At 44.1% G+C, this 20,508-nt stretch overlaps 1 protein-coding gene across 1 annotated transcript; it reads left to right on the forward strand.

Annotated features, from left to right (window-relative positions):
* Nucleotides 1-1,895: 1,895 nt before the first annotated feature.
* On the forward strand, nt 1,896-7,091 carry LOC125522944 (disease resistance protein RGA5-like). Its single transcript, XM_048687984.1, has 2 exons — nt 1,896-2,773; nt 5,177-7,091. Exons 1-2 carry the CDS (start codon nt 1,959-1,961, stop codon nt 7,089-7,091), a joined length of 2,730 nt encoding a protein of 909 aa, XP_048543941.1. The 5' UTR covers nt 1,896-1,958.
* The last annotated feature ends 13,417 nt before the right edge of the window (nt 7,092-20,508 follow it).

The raw sequence follows: 20,508 nt of genomic DNA on the forward strand, positions 1-20,508 counted from the left end.
AACACAAGTGTAATCCTGCAAGTGAAAAATCTCCTGATGCAGTTCTTCTGAATTTCCCAGCCTTGAGCCAAGGAGAGAATTGTACAACAGTTTTTGAGGATCTGACATCTCTGTTGAGAAATGAGAAGCCCGTTTCTGAAGAGCCGACAGTTTTAGTTGCATGTATTCTTAAAAATTCTCAGTTAATATATAACCTTGCGGATCCATCAATTGACAGATGGGAGTTCAAGGAGCCTCTTTTTCCGAGGGAAACCCACAAAAGCTTAGTGCTGCATAGATTCAGATCTGAGAGAGGTGTGCAAAAAAATAATCTACGTTTGAACATGTCTTGGGATGCCGACACAGTTTAGACGGTGGCCCTTGGACAACCGATGGGACGAGCTGCTCACTAAGCAAAATCATTTAGTTCCGGACTAGACTCGGCTGGTGCCGGTGAGTCGTATTGACTAGATTAGGTTCCGGAGCTTAATTGCGCCTAAGCGCAGCATCTTAATCACGGATGTTGTTGTTTCTTACATTTCACAGCTAAATTACTTTCGCAAAGCACAAATAATACTGTATGTTCAATGGACATAAGTATAACAGCTCCCTTTAGGTCCGGTCATGCAAAAGGTGGACTGTTTTTATAACATTGCGACAAAAATTTGCATCTACAGTATCATGCCCTAAAATGTCAAATACAAACTCAGAGTTTCGGAAATAAAGATACAAAACCATGTGGCGCAAAGTAGTTGTGCAAGTAGATTTTGAATTAGTCACAGTACTATTTCCTCATCACTCGTCATTCTGTTTCACGACACATGCATTAGTTGAAAGTTGAAGCTATACTTGAAAGTTGAAAGTTAAAGCTAGTACAAAGTTGAGTCACTTATTTTGGGACGGAGTGAGTATATGATAGATGAACCTTGTGTCAATGCAGCTAAAAGGGCATGCTTACCTCTCCAGATTGCATGAATTATTTATATGCAACAGAGTGAATAACTGGAGGACAGTGCCTGATCTCCGTTCAAAGTGGTACCGTGAACGCATTGATGATGAAGTTGACTGGCATATATATGCAATTAAATTGAAGATAGTACGTCTCAACTTGCACAACTTTCTGTTGTTAATTGGCATTAGCTCACTATGTATGTACAGCCTGTTGGCATCTTCGAGAGACTCTTGTATAAATGTAGTTAAATAGTGCAATAATGGTTTATTTGTTTTAAAGACCAACGTTAACAGGGGGTCTTGGTTGCTTTTTTCGTACATGTATATGCATATACCATGTCATCTAATCTGCTTGAAGGGTTGGGTAAAAGTGTAGAACCATCCTTGACAAAACCATGTATGTATGCTGAGTTAGTATGAGAGCAATATGCCTACAGAACTTTTTGTCACAATTTTCGATTGTAAATGTCCGCTGAAGAATTAAAGGATACAAAACAAGAGAATTTTGCAAAAAAATGTAATTCTAGTTCTTCCATGCTCAATATATAGAAATAAACATAATGAGGTACTAGTTCTCAAATTTTTGAAATGGGTGGATTTATTGAATTAAGACAATCATTAAGCCTTGATAGACAACACGTATATGCACGTACCATGTGCATTCAGCACAGTCAAAGCCTAGATCCACGCGAGTAGTTGAGCCAATGCACGTTGTAGTACAATGTGCATTTAGCACGGTCAAAGCCTAGATCCACGAGATTAGCTGAACCAATACACGTTGTACCATGTGCACTTGATACATGCTAGCTGTAGTGCTCCTGAGGAAAACGGTGGGCAAGACATAGGAGAATGGAAGACAAGTTTCTTTGATCTCAGTTTCAGTTTGAAACAACTAGAAAGACAAGTGTGTGAGGACAAAACTTACCCCCCCCCCCCCCCCCCCCCCCCCTCCACACACACACACCCTCACCCACAGAAAGCACTATTGTGCACAAACAAATCGAGCAACCCAGCTGCTGAGAGCGACCATGGACCTCGCGACGGGGGCCATGGGCAGCCTGCTCCTCAAGCTAGGCCAACTCCTCACGGTGGAGTACAAGCTGCAGACGGGCGTCAAGGAAGATGTTGAATATCTCAAGAGAGAGCTGGAGAACATGTATGCTGCCCTCCGCAAGGTGGGGGGCGTGCCGCGAGACCAGCTCGACGAGCAGGTCAAGCTCTGGGCGAACGAAGTCAGGGACTTATCGTTCATAATGGAGGACATCGTCGACAAGTTCCTGGTGCGCGTCGAGGGAGCTGAGCCAGCCATCAAGCCACACGAACTCAAGAAGCTCATGAAGAAGATGGGGAACTTGTTCAGCAAGAGCAAGACTCGCCATGAGATCTTGGATGAGATCAAAGACATCAAGCTCCGCGTCATGGAGGCGGCTGACCGACGTGATAGGTACAGGGTCCACGACGTGGTTGCTAATCCAGCTAGTGTAACCACGATTGATCCTCGCCTGTTGGCTCTGTACAAGGACCAGAAAGAGCTTGTTGGTATTGATGATTCATTGAATGAGCTAACCAAGAAGATGAGTGATGGGGATTTTGATGCGTCCAAGCAACTCAAGATACTCACTATTTTCGGATTCGGAGGCCTTGGCAAGACAACTCTTGCCAAAGCAGTGTATGATAAGCTTAAAGCGCAGTTTGATTGCAATGCTTTTGTTCCGGTAGGACGGAACCCTAGCGTGAAGAAAGTTCTCAATGACATACTCCTTGAAATTGACGGGCAAAAGTACTTGGAGTTGGATGAAAGGCAGCTAATCAACAAACTCAAAGGATTACTCGAGAACAAAAGGTATGCACCATATTATGTAGTTTCATATACTTGAAGTAGTAAATAGGGGGGTTGCATGAAAGGCATCCAATCGTTGAACTGTGAGAACAAGTGGTACGCACCCTGTTATGTAGTTTCATATACATCAAATAGTAAATGGGGAAAAGTTGCCTCAACCCTGAGAAGAAATGATTTAGAGATGCATGCAAAATTTGGTTCGAGACATATTACAAGAGAAGGGTTTCAATGTTCCTATCATCACTCTTGTGTTTTTTGCAAAAAAAGTGTATTTTTTGCAGATAATAATGTATTGTATCAAGTTTTTATACCTTCTTTGCCATAATTTGGGTTGTGACTTACCCTCGAATCTTTGCCGGTGTTCATTTATTCTAGAACTTATAATTGATGTCAATTCAAAAATATATCTATTAACTAAAAGTATCTAGATTGGGAAATGTTGTTAATCAAAACTAGAACTCTGGACCATGAGCTAGATTGGGACCGAAATCTTGTCCCTCTCCTCACGTCGTCCCCCTGGGCGGCCGGTGGGAGCACCCAGATCCGCCGCCTCTCGCCTCCCCCCCCCCCCCCCCCCCCCCCCCCCCCCCCCCCCCCCCCCCCCCCCGCCCCCGCCCTCCTCGCCGCCATCGTCGTGGGTTGCCAGGACAAGCCCGGTCGGCGTGATCTGCAGCGGGGCCGTCTTCTCCTCCCGCTCTGCGCGGGGTGCTCTCCTCTAGTGGCGGCATGGCGCGGGCGTGGGGCACGACGACGCGCGCTAGCGGAGGTGGATGATGGGCATGCGATGCGCCCAGATGGCTGTGTGGCGGCGTCCTCTTCTGTGCCAGCGGTGGGGTCCGGTTTTCGGCTCTGCTACGGGCTTGGGCGACTCTGTTGCCCAGGCGCGGCACGACTGGTTGCCGGCGGGGCTGTGGGCTGCAGCTGGTGCACAGGGCCGACCGACAACGATGGTGCGGGCTGGTAGATCCAGATGGATCTGTCGCCAGGCGGCCAGCTGGTGGCGTATAGAGGTGGAGAGTGTCCTTGGGGGCCTCTTGGCGGATGGTTGGCAGTATTGTGGGATGTGCATTTCGCCTGGTACGATGCTGGTGGCGCGGGGTGGTGGTGTTGCCCTCCTTCGGGGTTTGGTCCGACTGGATGCTCCAAATTTAGGGTTCATGCTCGGGTGTGCCAGTTCGGGCCCTGGGGCGAACCAGAGCTTGAGCTTCGGGTAGGAGAGGTCAGGCTTGGTATGGGATGTGCTCGCGGGTGGTGCTCATTCTCTCCTCGTGGGTATGGTGGTTGGTGGTGGTGGTCGGGTCTTGTTGTCCTGTCGGGCAGATTAGCGCTGGTGACCACGATTGAGGCGTCGCGCGAGCGGGCTCGGCGGCGGCCGTCGGTAATCACAGGGTTGTGTCCCTCCCGGTCCAGCGAGACTGGCTGGGGATGCAGGTGTGGATGCCCCCTACCGTGGGGGCATCGACCCAGATCCCGTGACTGATACCGGGCTATGAATGAAAGGAGATCCCTTTCTTTCCTCCTTCCGAGGTTGGTACTCCGTGATGTGGACGAATGATGGTGGCTTGGACGTGGATGCCAGAGCGGCGGCTCCGGATGGCTATCCGCAAGGTTGGCTCTCCGGCGGGCACCATGTTGGTGGTGGTGACTCTCTCTCTCTCTCTCTCTCTTGGTCATGTGGGCGGCGGGAGGGTAGATGTGGCGGCTCGAGCACTCTCCCTGTATTTGGCAGTCGCGTCGCCTTGATCCAAACCTGGGGAACTAAATTCGTTGCGCTTGTCCTGAAGACCTCGTGGTGGCATGGGGGAGCTATCAAGTGAAAGCTCCACGCTTTGTGGCCAATGAAGGCGACGCTCGCGGATGTCGCTATCTTCTTGACGATGTCGTCATGGTGCTCCTCTTTGTGCCATGGTTTCGGGTGAAGACCATTGTTTGTTCTAGACTGCCCTCGGCAGTGGTGACACTTTCCGGTGTTTTCCCTCCTAGGGGCGTTGTCGTGGAGCTTAGGTGTTTAGGACTTTATGTGACATTGTACTCGGTTTGTCAATGCTTTCTTTCCGTAGCGTAGGCGTGTTCTGCGTGATCCGGCTATCTTGGGATTGACATTGTATGATGGCTACCTCACCATCTTGTATCGTTCGGCCGTGTACTCGGTTCAGTGATTACTTTATATATAAAGCGGGGCGAAAGTCTGTTTCGAAAGAATTCTGGATGATGGTGGAATTAAACTCTGCCCGTGCATACATGTCTCTCTCCTGGACCGTCCATTACCTGATTCAGCAATACAACTTTAGATTCCGTAACATGCATGCATCCTCTTTTTGAAGATATTTTGAATACTTATTAGGCGTCTCATAAAATATTTCCACTAATTTGTTATATCCCTTGCGCTATGGATGGCGATGATAGGTACTTGATTGTCATTGATGACATATGGGATAAAAAAACCTGGGAACTAGTCAAGACCACTTTGGTATGTAACAATTGTGGAAGCAGGATAATCACAACTACTCGTATACTCGAAGTTGCCACAACGGCCAGTGAAGTATACAAGCTACAACCACTTTCTCCTTCTTTATCCAAGGATTTATTCCATAGAAGATTATCTTGTGGTGCAAAAGAATGGCCTAATCATCTGCCAGCAGAGGTATACAATAAAATTTTACATAAATGTGGTGGTGTACCATTGGCTATAATCACAATAGCTAGTTTGCTTGTCGGTAAACCTGTGGAGTTTTGGTCCAAGGTGTACACTTCAATTGGTTTTGGGCATGAAGAAAATGAAGACGTGGAGAACACGAGGAAAATACTTTTATTTAGCTATTATGATCTACCTTGTCACCTCAAGACTTGCTTACTGTATATGAGCATCTATCCTGAAGACCATGTGATTGAAAAAGATAGTTTGATATGGAAGTGGGTTGCCGAAGGTTTTATCCATGAGGAACCAGGGGTGGGACTATTCGAGATTGGTGAGAGGTACTTCAATGAGCTAGTGAACAAAAGCATGATAATGCCGGTAGAGAGAAATCAATATAGCGGCATCATAACTGGGTGTCGTGTCCACGACATAATGCTTGATATGATATGTTTATTGTCAAAGGAAGAAAATTTTGTTACTGTTTTGGATAGTAACGAGCAATATGCAAATTCACATTGCAATGCTCGTAGGCTAGCTGTTCAACATATAGTCCAACCTCTGGCTAGCACGTCAACATTACAAGCAAGGTCACTCAATGCCATGTGTAATGCTGAGATGTTGCCATCACTTTCATGCTTTGAAGTTTTGCGTGTCCTAGCTTTAGAAGGCCCCTCGGGTTCGCACAATCCTAATCATCTTGAGCATGTTGGAAAGTTAGTTCACTTGAGGCACCTCAAACTAGGGAGCATTGGCATCAGTGAGCTCCCAAAGGAAATAGGGCATCTGAAGTTCTTGCTGGTATTGGACTTGGGTGAAAATAGCATAAGTGAACTTCCAGAGAGTATTGGTAGATTAAGTCAACTTAAGTACTTGAACATCTGCAAAACTGACATTGAAGTGCCATGCTGGATCGGGGACTTGACTTCTCTGGAAGAGCTATGCCTATGTGTAGTTGATGAGGACTCCAACTTTGTGACAGAGCTGGGCAAGTTAACAGAGTTGAGGAAGCTCCGCATTACTATAAGTTTAGATCTAGCTGATGATAGTGCAATGAATAATTGGGCCAAGTCTGTAGCCAAACTGAGCAAGATCCAAGTCATAGACATTGATAGTGTCTTGGGGAGTAGAGATTCCACTAACGAAGAGAACCCTTGGGAACAGTATGCCCTCTCTCCACAACTCCGTGTTCTGCGCATGGCCTACCTAGAACCTGGGCTGGTGGCAAGGATCAATCCGAGGCTACTTCCCAACCTGTCCCATTTAGACCTGTTTGTATACAGTCAAGATCTTGATGTCTTTGGAAGTTTTCGGGAGCTTGTTTCCCTCCGGCTGGACATGGAGTCACCTCTGCACCATGACACCACGGGCGGTGCAGGTGCCTTCCCCAAGCTGAGGGTATTCAAGACATCAGCAACTCTTCGCTCGTTTCAAGAGGGAGATATGCCGGTCCTTGAGTCTCTCAGGTTCCGCGTCATAGCACAGTCCAATGATGATGGCATTAGCTTTGACTTTGACTTTGGTAGCCTAGGGAACCTCCCTTTGCTTCGGGAGGTCACAGTCATTTTATATGCCCCTCCTGCGGACCACGAGAAGGCTAAGGAAACGGCAAGGCGTGCAATTAAAATGCTTCCCAACCGTGTCAGGCCTTATACCAGAACAAGGGATATAAAGTACTGGAGTTAGAGGTAACAAAGTGTATATTTATTTATTCGTAAGTGCTTATCTCCACGGGCAGTATCTCACAGATCTTCTTTTTCCTTTTTTTTTGCCAGATTGACAAACAGATTGAGCTAAGCTTATCTTTCTGTTCAAGAGGTGTTCAAGAGGTATTTATGTACCTCCCTGTCTATATGTATTTATGTACACCTTATCTTTCTTTTCTTTCTAGAATAAATAACAGAAGTTGCCAGTCAACTGTAAAAAAGTCGATTACCAATCTGTGTGCATGATACATATATCGTTCTCATTGTTTTATATAGTAACCATTGATACTCCAGTATACATTTTCTGAGAGTTACTACTCCATATACGTAGGCTGGCAGCTGTGTTAACGAATCATCGCGGAGAAAGAAAATATATCGGGAGGCGTCCATTTGTTTGCTCTATTATTTTTTTGAAGCAAACAAAAAAACACCAAAAAAGCATCTACTTATTTTACTGTCTTTTCAAAAATGAAACCGCACAAAGCCAAAAAGAAGTGCTTTTTTTTGCAATGTTTTCATTTTTTAGCAGAAGAAAAAATTAAAAAAAATGTTTGCTTGTTTCTCTGCCTTCTGTAGTAATGGGGAAAAAATCACACAAAAAAAGTTTGTTTTGAGGGTTGAGTTGTCTGTTGCTTTGTTGTTCACTCAAAAAAAATTCTAAAAGAGGGTCTTGGGCTTACCATTTATTTGGTGTGTGTCGTTTGGGTTTGTATCTTGGGTCTTGGTTTTGGAGATCGTGCTTGTGCGTGTGTGTCTTGTTATTTGGGTTTTGGTTTTTGGTTTAGTGGGGTTTGATGTGTATATGGGTGTGTGTGGAGTGGGGGTGTAACTCCTCCTATGCTAAAATGATGGTACGCTTCATGTTGCATAGCCGGTCTCAAGCCCGGAAAAAGGAGGAGGGGCCAAACTCTGTTTATTATGAAATTGTGTGACCATCTTATCTTCTTATGCTTGATTCTACCCATTACCAGTGCTTCAACTAGACCCGAATGGCTTTTGCGCGAGCATCAGCTTATCAGCGGAGGACTCGGAACAGTTAACGGGCAAGGACGACCCGCAAGCACCGGGGTGGAGGAAGAGGTGGTTTGTCTCTTGGTTCTGCGTGTATTTAAGTACTGTTCAATCAGATAGCAGAGGCTTTCGCTGCAAGTGTAGGGTAGCAGATGATACTGAACTACTAGAAACTTTCAGGTGTTAATAAATGATATATATGCTCAGTCACGTGGAGGTTGTAGTTAAAGATTCCAAAAGACTGTTATTCAATCACAATTCGTTTAACAGATTGAACCTCTGAGTTTGAAAATTTCTAAGCACCAAATCATTATGCAAAAGCTTGTAAAGGTAGCATTTGCAGAACCAGAGTATGCAGCTGGTTTTTGGCATTTCCTTTTTGCCTCTTAGAGTTCCATTTCCATTTACTGTTGTTTTTCCTGAGGGTGCGGCTATATCAGGTATGTCATACATACCCATGTCATACATGATGTCCAGGAGATGTAACGGGTGAAAGAAATATCAGGTATGTCATGTTTATGTATGAAAAATCCTTGAAAAAAAATTGATGTAAAGGAGAGGAGTCAATACCTTCTGTCTGCAGTTTGATTCATGATTTCATATCTGGATTGACAAACTGAAGCTTGGGCTGAAAGAGCAAACTTATGCAGAGAATTCACTGTTGTTGATAGAAAACTACTCTTGGGATAGGCTTACACCAGATCAATTACCAGATGCAGATTTTCCTATTTGGATTGCTGCACAAAGGACAGTCTCTCGTTATGAAGGATCTTTGCCAGAAGCAACGATAAAGCCTGATATTGAAACAAAACAATCTGAAGGCTGTGTGAGGTTAGATTCCGAGTAAATGTTGGTTACCATCTGCTATTTTAGGGGCACATCTTTGGTTCCTGCTTTATATCAACTTAAGAAAATCCACTTCATTTGTACAAGGAGACCAGGGTTTGACTATGAACCTCATACCACTTGCTTATTATAAGTTTCTACTGTTCACATTCTCATTTGCCGTTGCGAACATGCTTCCATGCCACCAGAACCCCAAAAGTACTGATGTCACCCGTATTTATCAGGTTCTTTTTTTTCCTACGCATATTATCGTAGAAAGAAGTGTGATATAATCAACATTAAAATTGATACTATAGAGCTTTCCCTGTTTATTTGTGGTGCCTTCTTTGGTACTTGACCATTATATATTCAAGAATTTATGAAGTATATTCTGCTTTCGCTTCAGGCCTAATTTTCTGCCTAGAATTACCCTTGCAAACATATAGGAGCCAGCAAGCAGAGAATCTTGTGGCAACAATATTTGGGGGATAATGAAAGCTTCTTTTGGCATTTTATTTGCCAAGTATACTCTCCAGGTATCTAGTAGTATTTGATATCTAAACATCCTTTCTTACCAGTAGGTTATGAATACAACTATTTATATAATGATTGTGCAGTATTTAGCATGTTGTGTGTAACATGTAACCATTGGGAGATTGTCTAGTGGAAGTGTGGAACAGAGGACTAGCCAATGTAGAAAATGTTGATGGGATTCTAAGCATAGATAGCGCTTCAGCAGAGTTGTAGTAATAACCAATGTAAACAATGTACAAAAGGTGGACAATGTGCTGAAGGAGATTCAAAACTCTCCCCTTTTACTTTTGATAACATTAAAAAGCAGACGCTTCTACAATGATGCACATTGTTGTATAGCTTATCTTGAGATCACAGTAACACCGCCATGATGCAGAAATTTAAGTGCCTTCTGCAATGTGAAGAAGAGTTAGCGATCGAATACTAACCATGTAAGCATGTTCCATGTTGATGCTTACCTTCCCTGGTGCATACACAAACAGACGACTATCTTATCCAAGTTACAATCCAGTGGCAGTCTCCCAAATGCTCATCCCTTCCCAATCAACAAATCTGCGTTACAGACAAGAAAATTAGCTTTGACATTCTGCATTTACTTTCTTATAAAAGTTTGTTTTTTCAGTAAAACTGAAATTACCCATTGTGATTCGCCTAGCAACAGAACAAAATTGCCTACTCACGGAAGAATACTTGTATTGCAGAGATTCACCTGAAGAGGATTCACATTCTGAACCGCAGTTCAAGAACCTTGGACTTGCATCTGGTTCAAGGATTTAATGCCTGGGTGGAGAGAACTGTAACGGCTTCAGCCCCATGGCCGATGCGTCCGGGACCTCCACATCGGACTGCTCCGGCCGTGGCTGCCCGCCGGTTCTCCTCTCCCCTCGCGTTCCCTGTTCACGGGGAGAGGAAACCGCGGTCGCTGAAGCCCCCAGCGCGAGAAAAGTGACGGAGAAGAGCAGGGAAGGGAGAATAATCGATAGAGCGGCGGCGGAGGTTTGTCGCCGGCGGTGGTGGAGGGCGACGGCATAGGTCTCTGTCCTTTTTTCCCATTTGTTCCAGAGAATTTTTTTTGAGGGGTCCTTTCTTCCAGAGATGACGAAGAGAGAGGCCAAGCGAGCGTGGTGTCAGAGCATCTCCAGCCGTTGGCCCTCCGACGCATAAAAATCGCAACTGAGGGCGAGCCGGCAATACAATCGGTACTGGGGGCGGTTTTGCGCCATGTCGTCGCCCCCAGGCGCTGATATTGGCCCACTTTTCAGCCCCCTTTCGGCGAATAAAGGGCCCATATGGGCGAAATAGGCCCATATTCGGCGTGGCTCGGCGTTCAATTATCAACATAAATATTTTTTATCACATATTTCATTACAGAAAAATCAAATACTTCAACAAAATAGTAAAACAACAAATAGTTCAATACAAATTATATAGTTTAACAAATAAAAACTCATATTTCATCACACGTTGCGCCCGGCGTCGCCCTTGAGCCTCCATAGGTGCTCCACCAGATCATGCTGTAGCTGATGATGCACTTGTGGGTCTCGGATCTCCTGACGCATACTGAGGTAGGCAGTACAGGTTGCCGGTAGCTGGTGATCAACTTCGGCTAGAGGACCCTGCCTGTAGTATCGTTCAGTGCCAAACACTGGATCTTCTTGCTCGCTCTCGATGATCATGTTGTGCAAGATGACACAGCAAGTCATGATCTCCCACATTTGATCTTTCGACCAGGTCTGAGCAGGATACCGGACAACAGCAAATCGAGATTGGAGCACACCAAATGAACATCATCTAACAAGTTTCTCCTTTTGACAATACCGAACTTTCTCACTTTGAGCATTTTTCCATTTAAGTTCATCTTAATTTTGTTCTTGGCCGTGCCAAAATCTGATGTCAACAGGTGCAACATTGCCGTGTGAGTGGTATGCACATTGCTCCAACTCGAGTGACTTGACCCTAGCTGGAGCTAGCCGTAACTCTCATGCATGCATACTCTAGATTTTGGGAACATTGCCGTGTGAGTGGTATGCACTTTTCTATAGCTGTTGTCAGAGAATTGTGGGGGGTGAATGTAAAACTATATTTTGGGAAGATGAATGGATAAAGGATAAACCTCTTTGTTTGATTTTTCCTCGTCTTTATAATCGAACTTTTTGCAAACATGTTACTATTGCAAAAGTATTTACCTTGGAGTTTAATTGTATTAGGTTCAGAAGATGTTTACATGGGGAGACTCTTGATATGTGGAATAAGTTACTTGATGTGTGTGGTCAGGAGATTTTGTCGGATAAGCCTGACAAAGTCAAATGGCTACTTACAAACTCCGGTAGCTTTTCCGTTAAATCTCTATATCACTATCTTATAGCTAGACAAGTTGTTTTCCCTTTTAAATAACTATGGAGGATGAAGATGCTTCCTAAAGTTAAGGCATTCTCTTGGTTAGTAATCAAAAATAGGATTCTGACCAAGGACAATCTGAGTAAAAAAGGCCGGAAAGGTGCTAAGTTTTGTGAATTTTGCGACTGTGAAGGGAGTGTGAATCATTTATTTTTCTCTTGTTCCTTAGCTAAGTTCCTGTGGAATATTGTGGGATGTGCTCTAGGGAGCCAGAGAGCTCCAATGTCTTTTTTCGACTTATGCCAGAACTGGTTGTCTAGCTATACTGGCAAAGATAGAGTAGTTGTTTTATTGGGTACTGCTGCTCTCTTGTGGTCTATATGGAAAACAAGGAACAAATCATGTTTTCAAAGTGTTATGCCTAGAGATCCTACTGACATTATCTTTCTTGTTTATTCCCTACTTGACTCATGGAAAAATCTGCAGAAAAGAGGGGTGCAAAGCATGCTTCATCAGGTGTCTAGGCGTATCGTGATGGTGATTCGTGATATCTTCAAAGGAGGGCATGGTTTGGCGTCGCATGTGAGAAGGATTTTGTGAAGCCAGCCGCTGGAAATGCTTGATGGCTTCAAAGCATTTATGTTACTTTGGTTATCGTCCTTTAGTCTGTTGATACTTTTGTAGCTAGCGTAGCACTAGGCCCTTCATGGCTAATTTTGGACAGTTTGAAGCATCCTGATGTGATATCAGTGGTGTGATGATTAGGCTGGATAGGGTGGAGCATCCTGGTGTGGCTTCTAGATCAGTGATGTAATGTTGGTATGATGCCTTGTAAACAACTCCATTTTCATAATGAAAATGGGGGCCGTGTGGCCCCTTCGATCGAAAAAAATCTGACAAAACTTTATAAACAGGACTTTGGTGAGAACCAACTTTCTGGGCAAATTCCATGAGAAATAGGCTGGTTGTTGAGCTTAGCAACAACACATTAACAGATTCCATCACAAACAGCCTAGCTAGACTATGCTTGTAGAATTATCCTTCTGGAGATACTGTATCACAAAAAGTAGAAGGTGCGCCGTCCTCATCCAACCCTGCTGCTGCACCCGCTGTTGGAACCTCAGCCCTCTAGCTACCTCTCCTCTCAGTCAAACGGAGATGGAAGAAGAAGAACAGTGGACACAAGATTTTCTGGCCGGCGCACGAAAGCCACCATGGGGCGCATAAACGCCCCAATCCTTTTCTTTCTTACAGTGGCTACATGGCTACACATGGCTCACACACAAGCAATACACAGGGGCTTCTTTTATACCCGACTCGCTAAGCAACTGACTCCAACAGCCCCTCATGCGCACGTACGCATGAGCTTCTCAAGACCCGGCCTCTTTTCGTCGTGAGCCATCTACTCTTCCGCAAGAGCCGCACATCGTCCGAGCTTGCCACTGGATCACGCCCAACGCTCTCGCGATCAACGCCTGCGACTAACCTGCGCATGCACGTCGACTAACAAACTCTGTGCATGCTAGCTTCTAACTACACACACACACAACGCACGCACACTGCCCATGCATAGGCGGACTATGCCCATACACCACTCGGACTATGCCTAGACACACACACGCACATAAACCACTATCTCGCCGTTGCCGGAGTTGTTGCAGCTCCTGTCATTGTCGTCGTCACGGCCGTGAACCAGCCCGCTGACCCGACCCGGTGCATCGACGCCGGTCGCACTGCCACGGACCCGACCTTGCGCACTGACGTCGGTCGCACCGTGCTCCGTCACGACCCCGGAGAAAGACACCAAGCTACTTCTCCGCCGACGATGATGATGACATAAACCTGGGGTAGGGTAATGGGTCTGACCTATACGTCCTACCCAAGGTCACTGTCCTAGAAGCAAAAGAGGCTCAAGAGACAACAGGGAGGGCCCAACAAAGGTGTCGAGTGCGATCCACTCGACCTGCCAGTCACTCGGAAACCCCTCCTTCCTTGGATCACTCGACCACTCAAACATTCGACCATGCAAGAATCCACTTGACTTGTCTGAAGACCAAGAGTCATCCAGAACGGCATCGGATAAGCGTTCACTCTGTAGTCTTTAAGGCCATTAAGGCATTTAAGGTTGGCGTTACCAGTAACGCCTCCTCTTTATGCACATTGAACTCTTGGTAATGGAGGATGGTCGGGGTCCTGGCACACTCTATATAAGCCACCCTCCTCCTCTGACGGGGGATACGATGTTTACCCAGGTTCGGGCCCTCTCTATGGAGGTAATACCCTACTTCCTGCTTGATTGATCTTGATGAATATGAGTATTACAAGAGTTGATCTACCACGAGATCGTAATGGCTAAAACCCTAAAAGTCTAGCCTGTATGACTATGAGTATATATCCTGCCTCTACGGACTCAGTCCTCCGGTTTATATAGACACAGGAGGGGACTAGTGTTGCACAAAGTCGGTTACAGAGAAAGGAATCTTCATATTAGGACGCCAAGCTTACCTTTCACGCCAAGGAGAGTCCTATCCGGATACGGGAGAGAGTCTTCGATGTTGTATCTTCACAGCCCATCAGTACGTCCTAGGTAACATAGGCCGGCTGCCCGAGGACCCCTTAGTCCAGGACTCACTCAGTCGAAGCGACACCTTGCAGCTTCTCCATGGCCCACCCCCTTCCTTCAACTGCATGCACACAACCACGCGAACAGACACACACACGCATCAGATCCAGGGAAGAAGAAGAAGAAGAGCCAGAAGAAGAAGATGCTACTTTTGGAGGGGATCCTGTGCTGCTGCACCTCTGCCGAATTTGGGCTAGGGTTTCAGGTGGAGAAGGAGGGAGCTCCTGCCCGCGACGGACCTCTGGTGGTTGCCGCAGCCCGGCCACGGTATCGCGAAAGGAGGCTCCTCCAAACGACCGGTGAGAAGACGAGTTGGGGGGCACGGGTGAGGGCGCCGACGTCCCTGTCACCGTCGTTTGGGGGTGGAGGAGGCATCGATGGCGGGATTGGGAGGAGCAGTGGCGTGAGAGAGATTGGATGGGGCGTGGGAGGGAGAGCCCGATCGATCTGAGGGGAGAGAACACATTGCGGTGCGGTGTGGTGCGACCAAGTGCTAGCGCGGGACACGGATGCCGCGCTGCCACTAACTCAGGCACACCAGCTCACCCGGTCTATCCATAGTAGTAGCGCGGGGCGGCATACACACGCTACTACTATCAATTTAGTAGTAGCGCAGCTTTTATACCCCACGCTACTACTATTGGATGTCCCGTGGGCATGATGAGAACCACTTACTAGTAGCACGGGAACAGTAGGCCCGCACTACTACTATTTTTTAGTAGTAGCGCATTTTTTTACCCACGTTACTACTAAGTAGTAGTAGCGCGGGCCATATAAGCCATGCTACTAGTAAGCGGCTGTCAATGAGGCTTTCTTCCTAGTGATGTGTGAGCTGGTCAATTCGTTGTGACAGGTTTTGTCTGGTTTTTAGTTAATTAACTGAACAGATCTCTTCTTCGTAATTAATGGACGAGGCAAATATTTTTTCCTCCGTTTCAGGGAAAACATATCTCTTAATTATATGGTTTAGTAGATATATAAATTAGTCAGGTATTTATTCATCGTTTTCTGTAAAAAATTCCGACAGTGGAAATAATAGTAGTCTGTAATGTCCACGTAGAGGTCTATTTTAGAAAGAAAAAATCTAGATTTTATTGCATTGTACTTCTAGTCATAAGTACATCTATATTTTGTCTAGATAGTAGGGCTGCAAGACGGAACTAATCCCACCGGAGTTCAAGTCCTAGATTTCAAATGGATGTTGTACTATGTTTCTAAAAAAATCATTTAATAAAATCAGAAAAAAGAGGTAAACCGAAGTCAGGTATGCATCAAGTCTAGAAAAGGCTAAATTCAGGAGTATTGGTTTGTACGTAATACGCACGTCTAAGCGTCTGTCAAAGAGAAAAAACACAAGTTTAAGTCTCAGGCTATCTTTGGTTCATAGGATAGAAATTGCATAGGAATAGAAAAATTATAAGAAATGAGGTGCATGCATCTTGAATCCTATGAGTTCTCAGACCATTGGAATAGAAAATTAAATGCCCTTTGATTCACTGGATAGGAACACACATAGAAAACATAAAGAAATACTCTTTCAAAGTTTGAATCAACTAGCCGTTAATACAATCTGTACTGTTACCTTTTCAAAGTTTAAAGCAACTAGACATATAATGGGACTAGTGAGATGGCAAAATATGTACTGTTACTTGTTACTTCCTCCATCCGATAAAACTTGTCCCAAGCTTATCTCTCAAATGGATGTATCTAACATCCTTCATCCGATAAAACTTGTCCCAAGCTTGTCTCTCTAATGTATCTAACACTAAGTTAGTACTAGATATATCTATTTGAGGGACAAGTTTTTTCGGACGGAGGGAGTACTTTATTAGGAAGTAGAGGTTATATAAACAGTGAGTAGCAAATTCACCTTTGACCCTTTGAGACAAAAAGATAAAGTGTGCCGGAAAGGTGAACATTCTGCTCATAAAAAAGAGGGTTTGATTCCATCCAATTTTTGTACTTCTGAGTGAGCATCGATGGCTTCTTTTACTATCTTTTACCTCAGTACAATCACATCTTCAAAAAAGTAGAGGCAAGGGACTAAAGACTCAAGATACGGAAAATTGCTTGGGGCAACTTATACCGGCAAGCTGGACTGGACTATTTCTCCACTAATTAGCACCAGATCTGAATATGGAGAGACAAGGCAAGATCGATCTAAATCTGAAGAGATTTGCGGCAGATTGATGCTGCTGGAGCTTGAAGACTAGCAGGTCAGCGGTAGATGCTCTCTAGCTTACCGATGTTTGCTGGCTGCCGACCGGATGTGGCCCCGTCACTCGGCCGTCCGTTGCCGTGCTCCTGCCTGTCAGCTGCGCCGTTCTGTGTGAGAGGAGGAGAGGGATGGGCATGGGCTCGGTTTTGTTTCTTTCCCCCTTCTCTCTATTTCTACGTGGGTGAGCAATGCGGGCAAGCGAAAAAAAGCTAACAGTTGCCGACTCGCGTCGTTCACGTCAGGGAAGTTTTCCAAGAGGTTGGACCTCTTTTTTCTTTTCCTGTGAAACATGAAGGAAAGGAAGAAATCCTGTCCAGGAATAGGATTCCATTCCTTTAAACCAAAGGCCGCCAAAGAAAAATTCCTCTAGAAATCCTGTGAATCAAAGGACGCCTCAAATTCTAGCATCTCAACGCCAAACTGCATGGATGCCGATGGTACAAGCACCCTGTCCGGTTATATTAATTGGAACAGCTGAGAAGATACCTGTGCAGATTGTAAAGGGCGTTCCTGGTCGTGTATTCAGTTTGGAGGAAGCGTGGAAGCTTTCCTGACGACAAGGTGTGTAATCATGGTTTTTTGTACGGCGTCGGATTCACTATCAAGATAATTAATGGCAGATGGTCCAGGCTAGCAATTTGTGGGGATTTGTACTCTTTGTCTGGTGCTTCTCAATCAGAGTCGTTTTCGTGCAGGGGTAGCCGACAGTTTCAACTGTCCGGATTTGCCCAGATTTTATTCTAGCATGTATAGGGTTGATAAGACAGTCATATCTTAACCCTTTCACTTAATCTAAAGATAACAATAAAATATGTTGTACAATGGATTATGTATTTGTTTTATCTCTAATAATGAGATACACCTAGGGCCCAGTTCTTTGGGGTGGCTTCAGAAAAGCTACCCCCTAAATTTGTTGAGACTTTTAATTAGCTGTGCCATAACTAATTTAGAAACCTCAATGAATAAGAGAGGCGGCTTATGGAAAAGCTAGGGAGTAGGCGGCGGCCTATTTTTTAAGCTACCATAAGAACTGGCCAATATTTAGTGAGGGTTGTCGTTGGTAAGAGATAATATTTTAATTAAGAGAAAGCCAATCTTTTATTCTGGTTTCTCTCATCCACCCTTAATACGCACCATTGCACACACCCTTATTAGTAGCACCTACATGTAGTTGATGTTTACGGTTGCTGAGTACATGAGATAAGGAAAAAAAGTTACCATGTGGACCCGTATGATAGTGCCATTTGAGCAGCATTTTATGAGATCTCTATTGTTACTTTCTCTTAGCTAGATAATGTGGAATGCATAATGAAACCATCTTATCAACCACTGTTTATGCAAGCCGTGACACTAATTAATCATGTATAAGAGTGTTTACGTGTGGTTCATCTCTTTAGTTGCCTAGCGTACATAAGATAAGGATAATAATTAATTAACCATGCGGACAACTATAGGCCAGTCTAGAAATTTAGTCTGTGGTACCGAGCAGTTATAACATGACAATAGTTCCGAGCAATTCTTGAGTGGTAGAAATTTTCCATCACAATTGACATTTATGATTAGTATTTTTCAATAATAAGAATTTTATTGACTAAATCCTTGCATCAGGGAAATACAAACGCATCAAGCACAAAATCTAGCCTCTCTATACAAGTTGCACACAACTAAACAAGTTTATAAAATTAAAAAGAGAATAAAGTGTGTCACATGATTCGACTCCCCCAAAAAGAAAAGCAAAGACACTCTAGCTAGGCCGGTAGAGGGTCGATCCTTAGACTGCCACCACTCCTGAGGGGTAAAAATCTCCTTGGATGCATGCTCTAACCGGTACATACTCGAGTAGACAACTCATTGTTCCTTAGCAGCTGTAGAATATATCATGTACGAAACCGGTCCATACATAAACATACAACCTGTAATGTACAACATGTAATAAAGAAGAAGTATTTTTGTCAAAACCGCATCATTCCTAAATAGTCAAAGCCCGCAACATAAGGCCACCATCCCACCAAAATATGGGAAGTATAATTTTTATCAATGTCATGCAATTAACAAACATATCACACGCACCCTACGGTAATAATTAAATATCCAACGTCAATATTTGTAGATATATTGGTGGTAGAAAATGACTCCGCTCATGTCCACAACAGCTTTCATTGGATCATAAAGAGTAGGAGGCACAAACAAAACACCACCTGTGATTACCAAAGTATAGTGTTCTTTATAAAAATTACAGGCATAAATGCTACATGTATCAATCAAGTCACACGATAACAAAATGGTAAGTTCAAAACACAAATCTATGAATACTAGCTAATTCAGTGGGGTTTGCCAATTCAGCCCATTAACAACATTGATGCTGATTTTTGTTTTTTATTTCGAGATAAAATATGGATTTCAAAATTTAGGATACAATAGATGCATGCAATTTCAGTGTTGTGAATTTTTCTCAAGACATTGAGCAATGTTTAGAAAAGTCAAAGTACATAGGCTCGAAGTACTTCCCCAGCCCATTTATTGCACAGCTCAGCTCACCAGTCATCACCCCTTGCCTCACCGCCAGTCCGACGTGTTCACACACAAACACACACACACACACACACACACACACACACACATATAAGACCACCTTACCGGTCCAGTCGGCTAACTACTTCTAAAATAGTATCAACTAATCTCTCCCATTCCCATTAATACATGTACGAAACCAAATTCGGTTTCATTTAATTAACTATAGTAATTATTGTAGAATAGGCATTCACAATCACCAACCAAATCATTGACAAGTCTGAAAAGACAAGTCAAATTTTCTCCATTTCATTAGATGTCTATTCTTACTTTCCCTTAGCTGGATAATGTGGAATGCATAACAGAAAACCATCTTATCAACCACTATTCGTACAAGCCGTGACACTAATTAATCATGTAAGAGTATTTACGTGTGGTTGATCTCTTCGGTTGCCTAGCCTACATGAGATAATGACAATAATTAGTGAACCATGCAGACAACGATAGGCCGGTGTAGACCCTAAACCATCTCATTAATGCTGGCTTAATTAACTTCCTCTACTATAAATACCCACGCCGCGCGCTCCCTGGTTTCTCCATCTCCCACTGCATCATCGGATCGACGGGTAGCTCGCACAGAGGTGAGCAGAGTACCCTAGGTTAAACACGTATATATCTTTTTGATGCACATGCGCTAGACTTTACCATCCACTACAAAGTCCCCGAAGGTCAGAAGCAGGTATTAGGTGTAAGCTCTGGTGAAATCCTTGCTGCGATCTAAGTATATACATACATGCTTAGTGTATATGTCGATCATGCATTCGTTGAAAAGCGCTACCTACATATATACCTTCATTCCACTCTGGGTTTGACGCAGGTTCTTTTACAAAAAATATATTGGCCAGGATACCGTCATATATATGTTCCATGGAAGTATAGCCAGTGGTATCACGTATGTACGTAGATTGTTTATGATAGTGTCAGACTTAAGCATGTATATATATATATATCTTTCTTCAGTCTCAAACAAGTTCTTCAAATATTTCTAGCAATATATATCTATGTACTAATATAGATAAACCTAACTAGCAAGCATTAATAGCCATACTTCAGGTAGGTATTGCAGAAAGTATGGGGCCACGCGTGCTAATAACAAAAGAATAATAACCTATAACTCTATGGAAGTACAGTAAAAACTTGCCTCCCTAAAATAGAAAAAAGTGTAATCACACGTGCTCCAAAAACCAAACCACACACACTTAATTATTGATGATTGTCTCGGGTACTCATAAGTCACTACTCAGCTACTGACTCGTTTTACCATGTTCTTACAGTATT

Source organism: Triticum urartu, chromosome 7 (genome assembly GCF_003073215.2).
Source record: "Triticum urartu cultivar G1812 chromosome 7, Tu2.1, whole genome shotgun sequence".
NCBI classification, from domain to species: Eukaryota; Viridiplantae; Streptophyta; class Magnoliopsida; order Poales; family Poaceae; genus Triticum; species Triticum urartu.